At 50.6% G+C, this 18,522-nt stretch overlaps 1 protein-coding gene across 2 annotated transcripts in view; it reads right to left on the bottom strand.

Moving 5' to 3' along the window:
* Positions 1 to 2,542: 2,542 nt before the first annotated feature.
* Positions 2,543 to 18,522, bottom strand: part of NUB1 (negative regulator of ubiquitin like proteins 1) — a 28,369-nt gene continuing 12,389 nt past the window's right edge. For both annotated transcript variants that reach the window (XM_019424819.2, XM_053898747.1), the window contains exons 8-15: positions 17,779 to 17,885; positions 11,839 to 12,025; positions 11,123 to 11,230; positions 10,171 to 10,323; positions 5,998 to 6,144; positions 4,363 to 4,458; positions 3,515 to 3,692; positions 2,543 to 3,261 (exon numbers count right to left, since the gene is read on the bottom strand). In XM_019424819.2, the coding sequence (XP_019280364.2) occupies positions 3,083 to 3,261; positions 3,515 to 3,692; positions 4,363 to 4,458; positions 5,998 to 6,144; positions 10,171 to 10,323; positions 11,123 to 11,230; positions 11,839 to 12,025; positions 17,779 to 17,885 (1,155 nt within the window). In that variant the 3' untranslated portion in view covers positions 2,543 to 3,082. The remainder of the gene's footprint in view (positions 3,262 to 3,514; positions 3,693 to 4,362; positions 4,459 to 5,997; positions 6,145 to 10,170; positions 10,324 to 11,122; positions 11,231 to 11,838; positions 12,026 to 17,778; positions 17,886 to 18,522) is intronic.

Raw genomic sequence — 18,522 nt, 5'->3', positions numbered from 1 at the left:
CTTCAAAAAGCCACCGAGCCGCAATTGTCGTTAGTTTGGCAAAACTGTCTGGAGGACACTCGCGAAGAACCGAAATACACGCCTTTCAAAGCGCCCTGAAATATGTCTTTTGTTCCGCAAACTCTCGGCTTCCTCTCAGGAGGAGGAGGGGTTCCCGGAACCGGGGGGCTCACGCACCCGGCCTGGGCCTGCCCCTCCTCCGGGGCGACGTGAGGGGCTGAGGCCTGATGGCCCTACAGTGTCACTCGCGCGGGGAGGGGCCAGAGGGCGAGGACCCGGCTCTTCAGCCTGTCTAGGTGGCGACGGGGACGCGTCACCCCTGCTTCGGAGCTCCCGCTCTGCGTGAAGGGAGGAGGGTCCCTTCCCTGCGGTCTGGCGTGGGGCTCGGCGCGTTCTGCCCGCTGTGTCTGGGAGCCCTCGCTCCCTAGCCCTTCTCGGTGCCAGCCGCTTGCGGCTGCAGGGGCCTGCCGGCCATGGCAGCTTCCCGGGGAGCGGAGGTGCGTTTCAGGGAGGACGGGGAGAGGGACCACCTCGAGTACCTGCGCCGGTATCTCTGCGTCGCTGGCAGAGGGGCCGCTCGAGTGACCAGACGCTCCCCGGTGGCACAGCCGATGCCGTGTTCCTGCGTCTACAGCTTTGGCTCCCGCGTCATATCAGGTCCCCCGTCCCGTCCAACCACAACAGAGACTAGAACACACAAGCTGTGATATCCCCGGAGAAACAGCCGCTGGGCGCAGATGGGAAAACAGGAGCTGCCGCATTTTTTGTTCTCCCGCCTGCCTCTCCGGGAAGAGAGCAGGAAACGGAAAACTGTCGTTTTGTATTTACGTGGCAGAATATGCTCAAGGAATTTGTTTCTACAACACACAAGCCTTTGCTAGAGACGTTGAGGATGTAAAGACCAGATAACCAGGTATCCTCTGCCTTTGATAAATAACATTGAATAGGGAAGGACAGAAGTACTTAGGGACATGGGCAGGAAATAGGGTCAGGACCCGGATCACCAAAGCCAAGAGCCGGTGGCATTTCACTGGAGAAGGATGAGCGTCGGATGTGGTGAGGGCGGCACGTCTAGCGGACACACACCTGCACCCACTGCTGCCCGGAGTTCTCGAACCCCTAATGGCCCGTGTATTCGGCCACTCAAATCTAGACCCCCTGCCCGCCTTTCAGGGCGCTCTGTGGTTGCACTCGGCAGTCCCTTTGACCTCTCTCTGCCCCAGTCCATCCTCTGGTGGGTCTAGAACGGCTGTAACCTCACGAATGTGGCGCACTTGGCCTGTGCTGCCTCCTCATTGGCCCCAGGTCTGGAATGTTCTCCCTTCTCCTCTGACTCTCCAGGGAGAGCCTCCTCCAAGGCCTACCTCCTCTGTGACTCAGCCTCGCCATACTCCTTAAAGACTTGGGGGCAGATTTTCATCACAAGTGTCCTTTGTGGCTTCTCTTGCCCTCCAGAGCGGGGAGTGGCACTCAGTCACTTGTCTAGTTTCACACCACCAGCTGGAGGCAAAGCCAGGACCGGAGCCTGTCTCCCAAGTCCGGACGGGCCGCCTCCTTACGTGGTATGTGCCCAGGACGGTCCCTCACTCGAGAACTGGCTTCTGTGCTTCTCTTCACGAGAAAATGAAGCCGCGTCCGAGCCCTGCTCGCGTGGCTCTGCTTCCCTAGCCCGTTTATGACCGTCAAAAGAGCCCTTGGGAAGCTAGAAGCCATGCCTGGCCCAAGTCCAGGACAGGGATTGGCTAAAAGCTACAATTCAGACCCGGAATTCGAGTGAGACGTGGTCTCAGGCGAGGCTGAGAGACCCTGACAGCCCAAACTCCCCTCCCCCCTGTGTCGTCCTCTTCCCCACCGTCAGCCTCTGCCCTGCTCTGGACGTCCCATCTTTTTAGAGGACGTCGATGGCAGCAAGCACCTGGAGTCTTAAAGGAAACTCCAGACCACCCAGACATTTTCACGTAGGGCAGCGTAGGGAGTTTGAGCAACTTATTGCAAAGTTAGGCTGACGATTTTTGAATACCTTTTCCACCTTTTATTTCCAACCGTATCATCCACTTGAAAAGAATGACAGAAAAGATTCCCACCCACCCAAACTGGACGGCTGTTGAAGCTCTGTGAAAATGATTAGTGACACAGCTGAAGCATTTCCCCCCAGCCCGTCGATGGCAGTGATGTGACCCATCTGCCCTCGATGGTCAACAGGCGCTTCCAGAGACTTCCGGAAGGGCAGGAAGAGAAGAGGCTCAGGAACACATCTGGCACGGCTGCTGCCAGCCGTGTCCTAGTGCTGGGACGGGTTTTCATTTAACACACATCTACAGGGGAATGTGCGGTGCACCGAGAGTGGACACGTGAGCCATTAAGAGGCCAGCTACGTACCTTTGGAAGCAGTCTTCTGTAACACAGATACACCAAAGAAACCCACAAACCTGGAGAAAATAGATCTTAATAATCTCTGACAGGTATCTCAGCCCGCAGGGAGTTTAATATGACAGCACAGCATCTGAGAGTGCTAATGAAAAATAAGGTGCTTTGGTCAGCATTTAAGGACTTTCCTGTTTAATAAAAGGATTTTATTTTTGTAAAGAAGAATTTTGCACGTCTATAAATTCTCAACTTCAACCTTGAATTACAAGTGCATACTTTACTAAACTAAGAGCACAAAACCCGAGCTTTCAGTCTGCCACAGTGCGGTAATGGCTACTGGAGGGGAGGGCCTCCTCCCTAGGTCCCCAGGCACTTGGAACGGTTGAAGACTTTAAGGATGTTTTAGCGACAGGGCAGCGAGGCTGAAGCTGAAAGGCAGAGCTGCATGGTGGGAAGAAGGAAGAGAGCAGCAGTGGGCTGAGGAGGGCGGGAGAGCCGGGCAAAATGAAGAGGAAATAGATCTGGACGCTCCCCCCCCCCCCCCATCTCCCACCTTCACGGCTGGCCTGTTCCCTGCCCGCCCCTCCTATGCCCCAAGAAGGAAGCACTCTTGGAGCAAAATCAGATAAAAAGAAGGAAAAAAAGACGACCTGCATTGGACTTTTCATAATGACAGAATTTATAAGCAGAAACTCACAGTACTGATTTCTGCCCATTATTCCGTTTTTGTTGCTGACTTTATATTTTCTACATAGGATAAGTACTCTGCGATAATAATTTCTTCATCTTCCAGCGTCGAGTCAAGATAATCTTCTTCATGTTCTGGAATATCTTCCAATATTTCATTGACAGCTTCTGTCTCCATATCTTCATCTGTTGAGGCACTAGAGGCACCTGCAACAGAAGGGTGTGGGAACAGCTGAGGTGAGGGGGGAGGAGGAGAAAAAGGAGAAAATGCCGGGAGAAAGTTGCAAGGGACCCCCGGCGACTCCACAAAGCCCGGCCGCGCCCTCCGGGCAGCCCAAGCGCAGACCAGGGCCTACGCCCAGTAGGCGCGTCAGTCCCCGCGACAGCTCGTCACGCCCTCCCCCGTCAGCTTCCGGTTAGCAGGCCTCTCTCAAGTCGGCATTCGAGACCTCAGACCTACCTGCGGAGTCGGAAGGGGACGTGGATGGTGTCGACGAACAGCCTTCCAGCGAGAGATGCACGTCAGGAGGAAGGCTTCCTCCGTTGTGGGCAAGGGTCTGAGCTGCCAGCTGGACGTTCCCCCTGAACACTCTCAAGGCAGCGTCGGCTGCTGCCGCGTCAAAGCCCATGTACACCAGCTGGGGGAGGACACAGGGAGGGGGCAGCCGGCGCTGACGGGCCTCGGCTGCACACGGCCGACACCCGCCCAACGCCCCTAGCCGGCCCCCGCCCCCGCCAGGACGGCCCTAGCGGGAACACGTGTTTAAACCCATGGCACGCGTACAGGCTGCCCTACTGTGCGCACTGCTCTTTAGCACCGGTGTGCACACGAGGCTGCCTGGAAGGGACCGAGGAAGACACGAGCCAAACGTGCCAGTGCCCAGCCACAGCGGGCTTGTGGGCCGGCAGGGAAGTGATAACCCTCGCCACTAGGACCGTTAGTCAAGCAGTCACAACATACTAGGTGTACTACCAGGGGAGGGAAGATGTGGACAGAGTCGCCAGAGTGACGTCTCTTTAGGTCACAGGCAGAGAACCGGGCTGAAAGAAGCGTGCCTGGTGTGTAAAGTACCGTATGCACACACAAGGAGAAAAGCCCAAGAACTTCCAGTTGCCTCCTGACGTGCTGTTCTTGAAGGAAATGCCTTCTACTCCACTTCCACCCGCTGCAACTGCCGCGTGCTTGGCTGGCCTCCTGGGGTGGGCCTGAGTCACGCCTGGAGCCCCGTCCTGCCGCCAACCTTGTCACCCTGGGCAATCCCACGCAAGGCCGTGCAGGCGGAGGGACGCGGATCCATCCTGACTTACTTGGTCGATGTTTTCCTGGGAAGGACTTTCTTGATGGTTGTTGGTGTCGGGATCTGAATCATTCAGCCACCACATCTGAGGATTGCTGAGAAGAATCTACAAACACACAGGGACATGCTTTACTCATCACGAACACCTGCTCACTTAGACAAACCAAGCACCTATTCTGTGCTAGGCAGACACGGCCAGGGGACACACCAACACGCAAGTTCGCGGCACCAAGGACGCCGCGGGGGGGCCAGGCAAAGGGTGCTGAGAAAGCAGAGAAAGGGGGCCCCGAACGCAGACACGGGGCGGGGCGGGGATGCCGGTGTTCGAAAGCTTCCTGCCCCAGGTAACATCTGCAGGATGAGCAAGGTTAGCCAGACCAAAAGATCCCTTCTGAGGACCCAGGAAGGGACGAGAGCGCCCGGGTGGGAAGCTACCAAGGAAACCCCAGCTGCGTTAGGGCTCAGCCTCCGGGGCGACAGGCCACAAAAGGCTACACACGCCAGTGCTTCTCACGCAGTGCAGGGCCAACCAATGTAATTTCTCTTTGGAAAGTGTCACGAGCTAGATCTCACATGTCGTCGAGACGAACATAAGAGTTCTTTTGACCCCTGATTTTCGTATCACACGGTGCTTACTCAACCCCAAAAAAACCCTGTTGGGAATTTTCCCTTTAAACACTTCCGTACTGGTGGCACGCATTGCTGCACGACTTGGTGCAGTTCAAACCTGCCGTGGTGCCCCACCGGTCCTGCACGCGTTCAGAATTCCCCGCCTTTTACAGTTCTCCAATGTGAGAAGCCAAACTAGATATTCAAATTCATTTATATATATATGTATATATATTTATATATTTACACATATATACGTTTTTGTACATATATTTATATATATTTACATATATATTTATATATATAATATACAGGTAAACATTTACTTGTGGAAACCTCTGGGGAACGGACAGGAGGTCTTGAGGATAAAAGGCAAGGGCAGGGCAGGCTCCAGCAGGAACCCCTCGGCAGGGCGACAAGGGGACGCCCGCCCTTCCGGCCCCAGCCTCCGGCAAGCACAACCCCGGCAGCTCCCCGGGGCTCCTGCTCCCCTCAGGGTGCCCCACATCTGCTGGAGAGGCGCCCCCGGGGGCGTGATCCCCCACAACGCAGCTGCAGCCCCGCCCCCGATGTGCTGTGCTCGCACACGGCGGCCGCGCTCCGCTGTGTTCTGTCTCCCCAACACTCTGCGCTCCCTGAGGTCAGCGTGTACTGACTGCATCAAGAAACAACACGATATTCAAATAAAACGTTTTAATGAAAAGAAAACTATACTGCAACTTTCATCACCGTCCCCTTCCTGCGTCCCTGCCAACCCCTGGTGCTGCAAACAGAAACCTCACGCAGAGTTCTGCCCTACGGACGCTGCCCAACAGTGGGCGGGCACCGAGGTGGGGTCTGTCCTTCTGGCCCCGTCACTGGGTCCGAGAACGAGAACGGACCCTGAGATCCATGCCAGGACTGGGGACAAAGGCCCTGGGAGGGGGGCTCCGTGTGCCGCGGGGGGACACCGGAGAGGAGGTCAGGGGAAGAAGGGGCCCCGCGGCCACACCAGGGGCACTCAGGGCAGGCCGAGAGGCCCCAGGGGATGCGCTACCTTCAGGGCTTCATCCAGGTTCCCGCTGGCCTGATGCAGGGCCTGCTTGGCCGCGTGAGTAGAGTAGCCCATTCCTTTCAAAGAGTTTATGTTCTCCAGCCGGCGTCTTTTCTTCTCTTTTTCCTCTTTCCTTATTTGGGCCAATTCCTTTAGGAAAACAGCAAAGTCACCGAGTTGGGGACTGGGATTCCGTAGGGAGACCTCTCGGTATGCTCTGTAGGATTCTTGGGGTCGACGGGCCAAGCAAGTAACAAAAGGGGAGTGAACCGCTCTCCGCATGTCTTACCCAAGCAAGAGCATGAGGGCTGCAAGGGCAGGGGGCACGCGCTGCCCCTGGGGCAGGGCCCGTGGGGATTGGAGACCTCCCTCCAGGCCCGGAAGACAGTGCCTCTTAGTCACTGCCATCCCGACCAGAACAGGCCACTCGGAACCAGGGAGCTCATTGCCGCCAGGCCAGAGAAGCGGATGGACCCTCTCTGGGGGGCTGGTACTTCCTGGCCCCTGATTAATCCCCGGGGATCTTGTTAAAATGGTGGACTCTGAATGGGGGTTGGGGGCAGTGTCCCAGGTGACCGCAAAGCTGCCGACCCTACCCACCCCACTCCAGGCAGCAGGGACTCAGATGCCTCCTAGGGCCTATTAGCCTATTTAAAACCTCCAGAATGGTCAATGTTAGGTGACAAAGGTCATCTAGTCCCACAGTTCTTGACCCCGGGTCTCGTAAGTGCCTGCTGTTGCCGTGCGAGTCTGAGAAGGGCTGTGGAGAGTTCTAGCCTCTTCTCTCCCATCCCAGCCCCACTGAAGAGAGTTCAGAATTTTTGAAAACAAACGTAATTTTTAAAAAACGGATTTTGCTGACAGAAAACAAAACAAGCTAAAACAACTCTGAAAAGCACTAGTTTAATCCAACCTCATCATTTTGCCAATGAGAAGACAGAAAATCTCTAAAGAAAGTTAAGTGGCCTGCGGACCAAGGTCACAGTTGACCGCAGAGCTGGGATGAGGGCTTCTGCACAATTCTGGACATGGCTAGTTCTCACCCGACACAGAGAGAACAGCGGAGAAGATGGCTCTTTCTCCTCTGTTAGGTCTGTTCCTACCTCCGTGGCTCACCCCAAGCACCAAGTGCCCCCCATCTTCTTGCACACGGGGGGGCCGCGGCCTCATCTCTTAGGAAGAAAGGAGTCCTCACGGCGCAGCCAGAAATTCCCGCAGAGTCAGCAGGAGGACTCACAGAACCGAGTGACTCCCCCAAACACCCCCGGGGACGAAGGCGTCCTTAGACTAAATTCCTGTTTCAAAGCGGACAAGGTGCCGGTAAGCACCTGCATCACCAGGGGCATCGCGGCGGGCCAGCCCCCTTCACCTGTGTTCAGCTGGAGCGAGTCCCCCACCCCAGCACTGCCCGCGGCGCCCCGCGCAGGCCGAGGCCGGGCCATCTCACCCCTGCTTCCTCGCCCCCGGGCCCCCACGCCCCCAAGCTGCCCCCATCCTGCCGGCGCCACAGCCACGCAGGCCAGCAGAGCGATTCCGCGGCCCTCACGTTTCCACCTTTGTTCGCGCCTCCCCGCCGCCCAAGCTGCTGCCTTCACCCTGCCCATCACCACTCCCGATTTCGGCTTCTTCCACTCGTATTTCAAAGGGCTAAAAAACGTGCATGGTGTCGAACCCAGAGCAAGACGCAGCCAGCCGGGAGACACGGGGCTCACGTCACACAGACCTGAGACTGAGTTGGAGCCTCACGGAGTTCTGTTTAATTACAAATGTCTACACCAGCTCTTATTCGTATCGGTACACAAGAGGATACACAATCTTTTCTGACGTTTCTCTTTATACTAGAAACCGGAGACACAAAGCAGACCAACTGGAGGACAGTGGGCACTGCACTGTGTGCCGAGTACCCAGCCCAGCCTCCCACGCGGAGCGGGCTCGGGGGCGTCGGGGGAACGAGGACATCCGCCTCTCCCTGCCGCCCAGCCCTTCAGCACTGCGGCCACCTCAGCGTCTGCTGCTTTGGCCCGAAGGGGAACCAGCCTGTACTCAGGACGAGCCCCAGGGAGGCCCCAGGAAGGGCTGTGGGGGGGGGGGGGGGTTCTAGTGTCTTCCCTCCTCCACCCCCACAGTGACTGCTTAGAAGGCAGCCAGTCAGCGAGCAGCTCAGGGTTGCTCAGATGATTCTGAAGCTCAGACCGAGCTCCTGGGGTGAGGAGAGGACCCTGACTAGACAGTGGACAGACCCGGAAGCCAAGCTCTCCGCCCCAGGGGGAAGCCACTGGCCCAAGTAACCTGAGGGAGACTCATGCTGCCTCTGAGCAGCGAAGCAGGCCAGTAATTTCCTGCCCAGAGTTTAAGCCAGCTTGGATTGGGGTTTTTATTGCTCTCAACCCAAAGCACCCTGAACACGTCCACCGGGTCCAAGAGTGAACCGGGTCAATCGCTCTGCATACGCCATCTTGCCCTTGATTTTCTCCAAGGGCTTAGGACTTGGTTAAGTAAATGCACTATGGTAGGACTCCACTGTTCTTTAACATTTATTTTTGCTACTTATAAAGTCAGGAAGTGGTCATTTTTGCCCCCTCACAGTATCTCTTGGCTTTTCAGAACCTTTGGTAAAAACTCCTCAGAATGCTGCTGTCAGATGGGCGTGGAAAGTGCATGAGAAAACCAGAGTCTTAGTTCAGGTTTTACCACTGACTTGACCCACAACCCCAGAAACGTCAACTGCTGAGCCCCAGTTTTCCTCATCTGTAAAACTGATAATTATCTGCCCCAGCGGCCTCAGGCGATCACAGGCAGAACTGAGTGACATCATGACCCTGAGAATGTTTTTTATAAACTCTAAAGTATATACAAACGTAAGGAAAGATTATGAGAAATATTTTTCAGCGTCTCATTTTAAAATGCTGGCTTTCCAAATGCTAGTGAAATCTTACAATCAAAATTAACGTAACAAATGCAGTCTCAGCAATGCTTGCTTTTCTCCTAGTACTGAACTTATTTATTTATTCATCTACTTTTAAGCCTTATCCCCAATGTGGGGCTTGAACTCACGACCCTGAGATCAAGAGCTGCATACCCTACCGACTGAGCCACACAGGCGCCCTAGTACTGAATAAGACTGTGTGAAATGCAAAAACACACAAAACTTAGCTTTTCCAAGTCTCTGCCTTTACCCACTCACTGACTTCTACAGCAAGACCCAACGGACCATGATCAGGAGGGCAGTCGGGCAGACTGGCAGACAGAAGGGTAGCTACCAGCTGGGGTCTTAAAAGGTGAAGCCAAAACAGCCCTTCAGACTGGCTGCTGTGTAACTGGCCCACGGATCCACTCCCGCTCCAGCACCAGGCAGGCCAGGGACCACACTGGGCTTTCCCGACCAAATACTCTTTTACTGAAAACTAGCATATTAGATACGGTAACATGCCCCCCAACTCCAAAATCTACTTAATTATTTTTGTTAATGTTTACTTTGAGAGAGAAAGACAGAGAGACAGAGAGAGGGAGAAAGTGGATGATGGGCAGACAGCGGGGGAGACAGAGAATCCCGAGCAGGCTCTGCACTGACAGATGTGGGGCTCGAACCCACAGACCGTGAGATCATGAGCTGAGCCGAAGTCAAGAGTTGGATGCTTAACCCACTGAGCCACCCAGGTGCCCCCGAAAATCTACTTATTTATAATTGTTCCAAATGATTACAGTTTTGTCCCTTCGCCTTCATAATGTTAACTGCTCCTATGACTTGACTCACGTTTCCAGCTAAGAATGCCATCCCAAACTACAGCTACGGCTCCAAGGGAAAACAAAGCCCCCCTTTAAACTGGTTTCCGGAATCTACCATGGTAAGCAAAGAGAGAGAAAGAGAGCAAAGACCCGCACAGACAGGCTACCTGGACAACGCACTTAGGAGCTACTGCCGCCACAGCAGAAAATAAAACTGAGGAAACCACGCTGCCTGAAGATGAATTCAATTAAATGACACAAGTTTCTCCTGTTTCTTCCCAGTCCGAAGTATAAAGAGCTCCTTGTTGTTAATAACTACCACGGAATAATCTTTTTCTCTTCCTTCCAATCCAAGAGCTATAGCGTTTTGGAAACAGGCTTGCTATTGCCTCAAGTTTCACACCTACGCAAAGGCGGAGCCCCAGTGTCGCCGAGACCACGTTAAGGTACCTCTCTGCGGTTGGTAATGTGGGCAGCCGCATGGTCCACGTTCCCGTCACATGCCCTCAGGCCAAGCCGGGCCTCCTGGGCAGTAAATCCCAACTGCAACAAATTGTGAACTTTTGATGGATCAATATATAGCTCTTTAAAGAGTTGACGTGCCTGCAGACAAGGAAAAAATACACGAATCATTAACTATAACAACATTAACGCCGAACACAAGGCTAAAGCCTGAAAGAAATTAGCTTGTACCCTATGTGATTGAGGGGTGTGTCAGATTTTAGATAAAAACTCTTCAACTCTACCTGTCATCAACTAGCTCGAGTAGAATACAGATCCCTACAGATCCCACGCTGTGCATGTGATGTATCATAACGTAACAGAAGGCAACGGGCCTCTGGAGTATCATGGGAGGGGCCGGTATCCACCATCTCCCCCGTTTATGTAATCAAATCCCCTGAGCTGGAGCTGTGCACACGGCATTTCTCACCCCCTCCTGCAACTGGGTGTAGCCAGGGGGTTAAGTCCCGGCCAGGGGCACGTAGCAGGAGTGACAGCCCCAACTTCCGGCCCTTCCCGAGGCCGCCCTGGACTCTCTCTTGCCCCCTCTGCTGGCTGGAAGGGGACTGACAGGAGCATCCTTGGCTGCCGCACACAGGCCGGCGGAGCTGCTCTACTGACCCCGCCTGCTCACCTCTCCACTGCCAGATGACAGACAGGCATGGAAACTTCTAGCCAATTACAGCCACTGTCTTGTTGAGGTTTCCTTATCACAGCATCTCACCTACACCCTAACGGATACAAGTATGTTTGTGGTATGTACGAGGCAGAGAACACGGGAGATACATGCATGTCCTTTACAAGTCACAAACTGCTGAGTTTATGAAATACTTAACTTTGGGGGATGGAAAAAAAAAGGTAGGTGAAAACGGCTACCACTTCGGAGTATTCACTTTCTTACCTTGTTGAGATACTCACGAGCCTCTTCACCGTTTCCACTGTGATAATTTCGGATACCTTGAAGCAAGTAAAGTCTTAAAAACAGCACCTTCTCTTTCCCACAGTTCCCCTAAAATTATTGGGGAAGAAAAAAGGATAAAATGGTCTTGTTTCTAATTACAGAGCTGTAACGTTCACCCTTGTGATCCCTTTCATCCCCACAGGGGCAAAACAGCGTAACGAAAACGTTTATTCCTCCTGGAGGGGAAGGAAGTACACAAAAACCCAAACCAGGGAGGTTGTATGCTGCCCTGAGATTTCCAAGCAGAATTCTGCTGACCTGTGGAAATCACCTTAGAAAAATCCTATTCAAATCACAGTTCTCGAGCTGTGACCCATTCGTGGGAACTGTTACCATTCAAAATGTCTATTTTGTTCCTGCATTTAAATCTTCCACGAGACTCTACTGAACACAGTCACCAAGCTCTCTCGGTCGGGGTGACCATCAGCGGGGGTTTTGTGGCTGGAAAACTGTGTTCCTCTGGCTACACGCTGAGCAGCCCACCTTGTAGAACATTTAACCACCCCACCGAAAAAGCGCATAAAACGAGCACCATGCACGCGACCATCAAGTGGCCTTTTGGCGGCCATCTCCAACAGGAATATTTATTTAACGGGAATAGAGCTCAAGTTCTAGACATGGGCTCGATGATACATAAACAAAGTACAGTAACATACTTTTATGTGGACCAGCCTCTGATGGTTTTCTCCGTAACAATTTTTGAAGCATTTCTGAGCCAAGTTTAGTTTTTTTTCTGCGTCGTCAAGGCATTCCAGTTGTTCCAAGCGGAAGTAACACCACACTATGTCCAGCTGGAGCACCGCATAGTTATCTACCGTATCCAACAGCTCCCTGCAGCACTCACTGGGGGGGGGGGGGGGGGGGGGGAAGCACACAAAGGGAGCATTAACAACCTTTTCTGAATTTCTGCAAGTCTTTTCCAGGTTTCGCTGTATTTCCAAAGACCGGCTGCTCTAAAGCGCAGACCCCTATGTTTGTGAAAGGAGCTGTATTTATAAGCTGAATCCTAAGCTGAATCCTCCCAATGGGGAAAAAGCAGTTAGGGCTCAGGAATAACGGTCTAATACCATCTGCCCTGGGCATAAACACACGCACAGCCTTGCTGTGCCGGGAAAGACGTTCAGCAGAAAGTGGAAATTGGGGCCACCGTGTCAAAACCCGTCAGCAAACGTGAGGAGACCGTGGTTTAAAGCAAAGGTTTCCAACCCTGACTCCAAATCAGAATCACTTGGAAGCGAGGAATTTTTTTCTTTTCTTTTTTTTTTTTTGTTTGGTTAATACTGATGCTGAGACCCCATCTACATCAAGTTGTAATAGAAACGTCTGGAGATAGGGCCTGGATGCTGTATGTCGAGTATCTCCCTGGGTGATTCTAACATACAGCCAAAGCTAAGAACCAATGCTTTAAAGACACACCCCAAAAAAATCACTGCTTACTGGGAATGCCCCAACTGGTGAAAACAAGGTATTCATATGCAATCACAGGCAAGGTGGGAGGAAAAAGGATCCAGAAAATGCCAGGCTCTAAAAGCTTACGGATGTGGGGGCCCAGGTACAGGCTAAATGCTACTCTGTAGCTGTCGCAGCAGGGCTAAACCCAGGTCCAGAGAAAGGGAGAAAACAAGACAATGATATGTTGACAAAGATGGACATCAAGATTATTTATTTTAAATGTGATTTTTAGAAATTCATCATGCAAATCCAGACCTGAAATCTGAACCTCCTCGTCAACAAGGAAGGAAAATATTTGGAATCGTGCGTTACACCTAGACAAACTTGGGGGGCGCCTGGGTGGCTCAGTCGGTCAAGCGTCTGACTTGGGATCTCACGGTTTGTGAGTTCAAGCCCCACATCAGAATGCTTCGGATTCTATGTCTCCCTCTCTCTTTGCCCCTCCCGCTCACACTCTGTATCTCTCTCTCAAAAATAACATTAAAAACGTTTTTTTAAAAGAGAAAGGTCTTGGCTGTTTGTTTTCACGGGTATTCTATCAAAAAAATAAGACTGCTCTTGTATCAAACTGCAAAATCCACAAGCCCTCAAGCTTCCCACCTTGCCCATCAAAATCTGCCTGAAGAAAAAAAGAAAAACCCATGAAATGCGACGGCGGCATTTACGCTGTAAAGCAGGAGTCTCCTAAGTGGAATGTCAGGCCTCGGGGGTGCGCCCGGGACAGTCTACACGCGTATGCAAGAGAAATATGCCAAAGCAGGCTTCTCTCCTCTTTGTGAAGGTTTTGTAACATACACACCGTATCTTACACACACGCACGCGCAGCTGCATGGCTGGGCATGGGCACTTTTTTTTTGTTTTTAACTTTTTTTTTTAACATTTATTATTGAGAGACAGAGAGACACAGAGCGTGAGCAGGGGAGGGGCAGAGAGAGGGGGAGACATAGAATCTGAAGCAGGCTCCACACTCTGAGCCGTCAGCACACAGCCCGACGTGGGGCTTGAACTCGTGAGCCCTGAGATCATGACCTGGGCCCAAACTGGAGGCTCAACCAACTGAGCCACCCAGGCGCCCCCTCTGGGCAGGGGCACTTTCTCAGAATGCCTGCTCAGCCTGAGAACTTGCCTTGAGGGAAGAGGAAGGATCTTATGTTCAAGGTGATCTTACTTTCTAGACTCCCTCTGTCTCTGTGACAGAAGATTATCCTGCCATCCCTAAGAAAGCAGGGGACATTTTGTCACAGTTTTCAATATCTTGTATGTGTGCACAGGCTCATTCGTGTTTAATAAGCATGAAGGGCAAGGGCAGGAACTGCCTCATTTCAGGTAGGCATAGAAGCCTGTGTACGAGTTCAGGCCCGAACGCAGTACTGTGCAACATGAAAACAAACACTAGTCTCACAGCTGAGAAATACATTTCATTCTTTTAGTTTTAAAAACAACACTTTCTATTCATAGAGAGGCCTATAAGAGACCACAAAATCATTGCTTATATGTAGTAATTCTGAAACTCTTAGGCCTGTCATTGAACCTGATTGGATCCCTCAGAAAAAAACAAAATTTTCAAAGCCTTGTATCAAATTGTACCATAGAATATATTTTTATTAATACCGCTTCAGCTTGTGGTTTTAGTGGCTTTCACAATCAGCAGTCAAAAAGTTCTCATGTTAAAAAACATTAATTGAAATACCTAAATGAGCAACGTTTATTTAAATAAAGCCTACTGAGCCTACCTTTAGAAAAATTAAATCCCATTTGGGCTGAAGTCAGTTACTTAACAGAAACTTATTCTATTTGCTTTATGAGTTCAAAATTTTTACGTAAAATAAAGATACTAGTTTCAAGAAACGTAAGCTAAGCCTATGTATCTCCGTTTTCTTTCAGGGAAGGTTGGCTAAGAAGTCTTTTTTATCACTGGCCTTAAGGAACCGGATTACCGTATGCCCTGGGGTAGTTTTTCCATAGTTCTTTTACTTAGGATTCATTATGGTCCTTTTATCTGGGGGTTTACGGGTTTTCATCAAACTGGGAAAATTTGGGGCCATTAGTCCCAGCTGCCTTTTTCAGGGCCTACAGTTATCCACAAACAGGGTCATCTGAGGCTGCTTTATAACTTGTGGATGATGTGCCCCCCCCCCCCCCGCTTTTTTTCTTTTTTTAGTCCTTTCAGCTTCCTGTTGGATTTCTGTTGCCTCACCTTTATGTGTACCCATCTTTTCTTCTGTGGGGTCCGATGTACACTTAATCCCACCCGATGCTTTCCACCTCAGACGTGGGGTTTTTCATCTCTGCAATTCCAATGTGGGTCTTCCAGGGGTCTATTTAACATGCTCCGTCCGTCCTTTACCTTCCTGAACATACGGAACGCAGTTCTAGTAACCGTTTCAATGTCCCCGCTTACTAATTCTGTCTTCCGAGTCTGTCTTCCAGTCCATTGACTGGCTCTTTCTCCTTAGTGTGGGGTTCTGTTTGCTTGCTTCTTTGCAGGACTGTTAGTCCTTAATTGGCAACTGGATGTTTCTGTATTGCTGGAAGTATTACTGAGCTTTGTCTGAGAGGCAGTTACTTGAAAACCACGTGATCCTTTTAAGTCTTGCTTTTTAAGCTTGGTTAGGTGGGACCACAGCAGCCCTTGGAGAGAATTTTGGCCTACTGCTGAGGCAATACCCTTCTGAATTCTGTGCGACGGCCTGTGACCAAAAAGATTCCCACTGTGGCTGGCGGGAACGCAGATTATTCTCGGCCCTCCGAACTCTGAAGACTGTTCTCTGTTCCACTCGGGCAGGGTTTTCCCCTGCCTTGGGTAGTTTCCTCAAACGCGTGTGCTGATCGTTACTCAACAGAATACTCCAACGAGACCCGCTGAAGCTCTCTGACATCCTCCCTCAGGCAGAGGCAGCTCTCTCCTCTCACATCTTGGCCTCCTTGGATTCCTGGCTTCGACTCCGGTGGGACCAGGAGGCTGCATCTGGGTTTCTCCTCCCTGCACTGCAGTCTAGAGATGCTCTGGGCAGCCAGCTGAAACAATCACAGGGCTCCCCTAGTCTCTTCCTCCACCTTAGCGACCGCTGTCCTGTACTGCCCGGAAACTCGAGTTTTCAGACACCTGGCCCAAATTTTCAGTTGTTTTGGGCGACAGGGTAAGTCCAGTCACTGTGACTCCATCATGGCCCAAAGCAGAACTCTCTCACTTGTAGTTTTAAACAGGGGAAGAAACTACTCGCGGTCACACTACCTACCATCCCTCCAGATGTAGAACAGCGAGCTGGGACGGGACTTTTGGCCACCGTGAAGGTGGGAAATCATCACGTGGGAAAGGAAACAACACACGCACATCCCTGACCTGTGTCAGCACTCGTCTCCTTTACCAAGAGGAAGAACTCGCACCCAACGTATGCCAGTAAGGTAGCCCGAATAAACAGAGCTTTGGGGAAAAAATGTCATTCTCTGCTGAGGCACTGACAATTATTCCTGGATTAGTATACCTACTGCTTACTGAACACGTTAACGTACTGTGAACTGGAGATACGGTTATTTTCATTCAGGGGTTCCTGGAGACCCGAAAACCATTTCAAGGATTTATATGGGATAAAAAGATGAAGAAAGGCTCATGCAGCCAAATCAAGGTCAACCACGTCTTGGTAACTGCTGAAGCTGGATTAAAAGTATATAGGAATTCACTATACTAATCTTTATGTGTACTTGAAATTTTCCTAACCAAAAGTTACAATTATGGAAGGAAACGAGAAACCGTATCTGAGTTTGAGGGACCTAACTTACCGCCTGCACCGTGTCTAGTCGAAGAAAATGAAACCAGCGTAGAAGCAGAGACCAGCAGAGTAAGAAAACCCGAAAGGCACCAAGCCCTCGTTCTAGTTATTTTCAGGTTCGCCTCCTTCTCCCAAGTATTCGAAACAACAAATCCCCTTTCTTGCTTAAGTCAGTTTAAATTGGGATTTGTTCACTTAAAGCCCGAGGGTGCTAGTACGTTTGGCAAACCGTAAACATCTGTATTCATTTTCTTGACGTGTACGATACATCTTGGGGGAATTCGTCAAAATGGGGGGAAAATTACCCGAACGTTGTTAACTTCGGACCATTCTTAAATCTCAAGTCTAATTTTCAAATGTTTCTTCCTTCAGGATTATAGTGTCTCAGTGCCTTTTCCCATTAAGAGGAACTAGGAATCCTTGGGGAACGGCTGCTTCCTGGCCTGGGGCAGGGAATGGGCAGGAGGCGTCTGGAACACCAGAGACCAAGACCGCGGGGATCAGGTCAAAACATGAAAGACAGCCAGGACCCACTTGCTGGCCAAAGACGGTCAATTTAAAGCACTGAGGTTTAGGGGCGCCTGGGTGGCTCAGTCGGTTAAGCGTCCGACTTCGGCTCAGGTCACGATCTCGCGGTCCGCGGGTTCGAGCCCCGCGTCGGGCTCTGTGCTGACCGCTCAGAGCCTGGAGCCTGTTTCGGATTCTGTGTCTCCCTCTCTCTGCCCCTCCCCTGTTCATGCTTTGTCTCTCTCTGTCTCAAAAATAAATAAACGTTAAAAAAAATTTTTTTAAATAAAAAAAAAAATAAAAAAAAATAAAGCACTGAGGTTTGAAATACATCGAATGTGCTAAAGTCCATGAGTTCACACTGATACTTTAAAAAAAAAAAAAAAAAAACCCAGTTCACTGCTGATGTCCCCTTTGGAGAATTTTGGGGAAGCCGCTCATTTATTGTGAAAACAAGAAAACAAGAGGGAAGAACCGAGCTTTTTATTCTTTCTGCACAAACTGTACCTGACTGTAACCCAATTAGCTGATGAGGAAAAATATTTCTTCCCATGAAAATCCCGGCAATAAATGCAGCAGGTATCACTGTTTTGCAGCCCCTGGTAAAACAACAGATTTGGGGAATGATCATCAACATCCACACCAAAACCACGAGGGGAAAAGCTGATGGGGCCTGCATGACGGATGGGGCAGGCTGCCGACGCATCACAAAACCCAGACCTATGTCCCGCATGCTTGCCGTAAGGACAGTAAGTGCGTATGTCTATAAAATTCTTCACAGGGAAGGCCTTCCTTAAAACCGGAAGACCTTCCTTAACTGGGAAATCTTCCTTAAAAGTGGTATTCACCAAATACAAAAGCGCCTACCAGAAATATTTGTCAGCATCCAACAGACATGGCAAGGCTATTCCATATTCTTTTCTTTTCAGGAAAGCTCTGCCCTTCTCATGATATCCCATAGCTAACATAAGGGCCTAGAAAAAAATACGGATTTAAAAAAAACATCACTTTAAACTATAATAAAACAAATTCTATTAAAAGCACAGTAAGTCTAAAGAAATCAAATAAAGATTAAAAAAAACGATGACAACAAGATCACAACTGAATCTAAAAGCCGAAATCAAGAAAAATATAATCAATGCTTTCATTTCATCAAAATGCTGAGATCAAGCACTCAATTCAATGTGACTGATACGGTCACAGCCAGTACCTGCCCCCTTTGTTTCCAGCAGTTTATTTTAGTACCTGGTGACTTAGATGGATTTCTGGTAGTCTCGAAGACTGAACACATAAAGAAGTAACCAGAGATGCTTGTTTGTATCCTTTTTAGAAAACATATTCATTTCACTTTCTAGTCTTGACGAAGTTTTTTCTGAACTGTCAACTCTAATATTTCTAAAAAAAGTTTTATTTTTTATTATTTTTTTACATATTTATTTGGGGGAGAGCACAAGCAGGGGAGGGGCGGAGAGAGGGGGATGGAGGATCTGAATGAAGTAGGTAGGCTCTGAGCTGACAGGCTGACAGCAGAGAGCCCCCATGTGGGGCTCGAACTCCCGAATCGTGAGATTGAGACCTAAACTGAAGTCAGATGCTCAGCTGACTGAGACA

The sequence above is a fragment of the Panthera pardus genome, unplaced genomic scaffold (genome assembly GCF_024362965.1).
Source record: "Panthera pardus isolate Hobbes unplaced genomic scaffold, ASM2436296v1 HiC_scaffold_9, whole genome shotgun sequence".
In the NCBI taxonomy this organism is placed as follows: Eukaryota; Metazoa; Chordata; class Mammalia; order Carnivora; family Felidae; genus Panthera; species Panthera pardus.
This window is presented reverse-complemented; position numbering and strand designations above follow the sequence as displayed.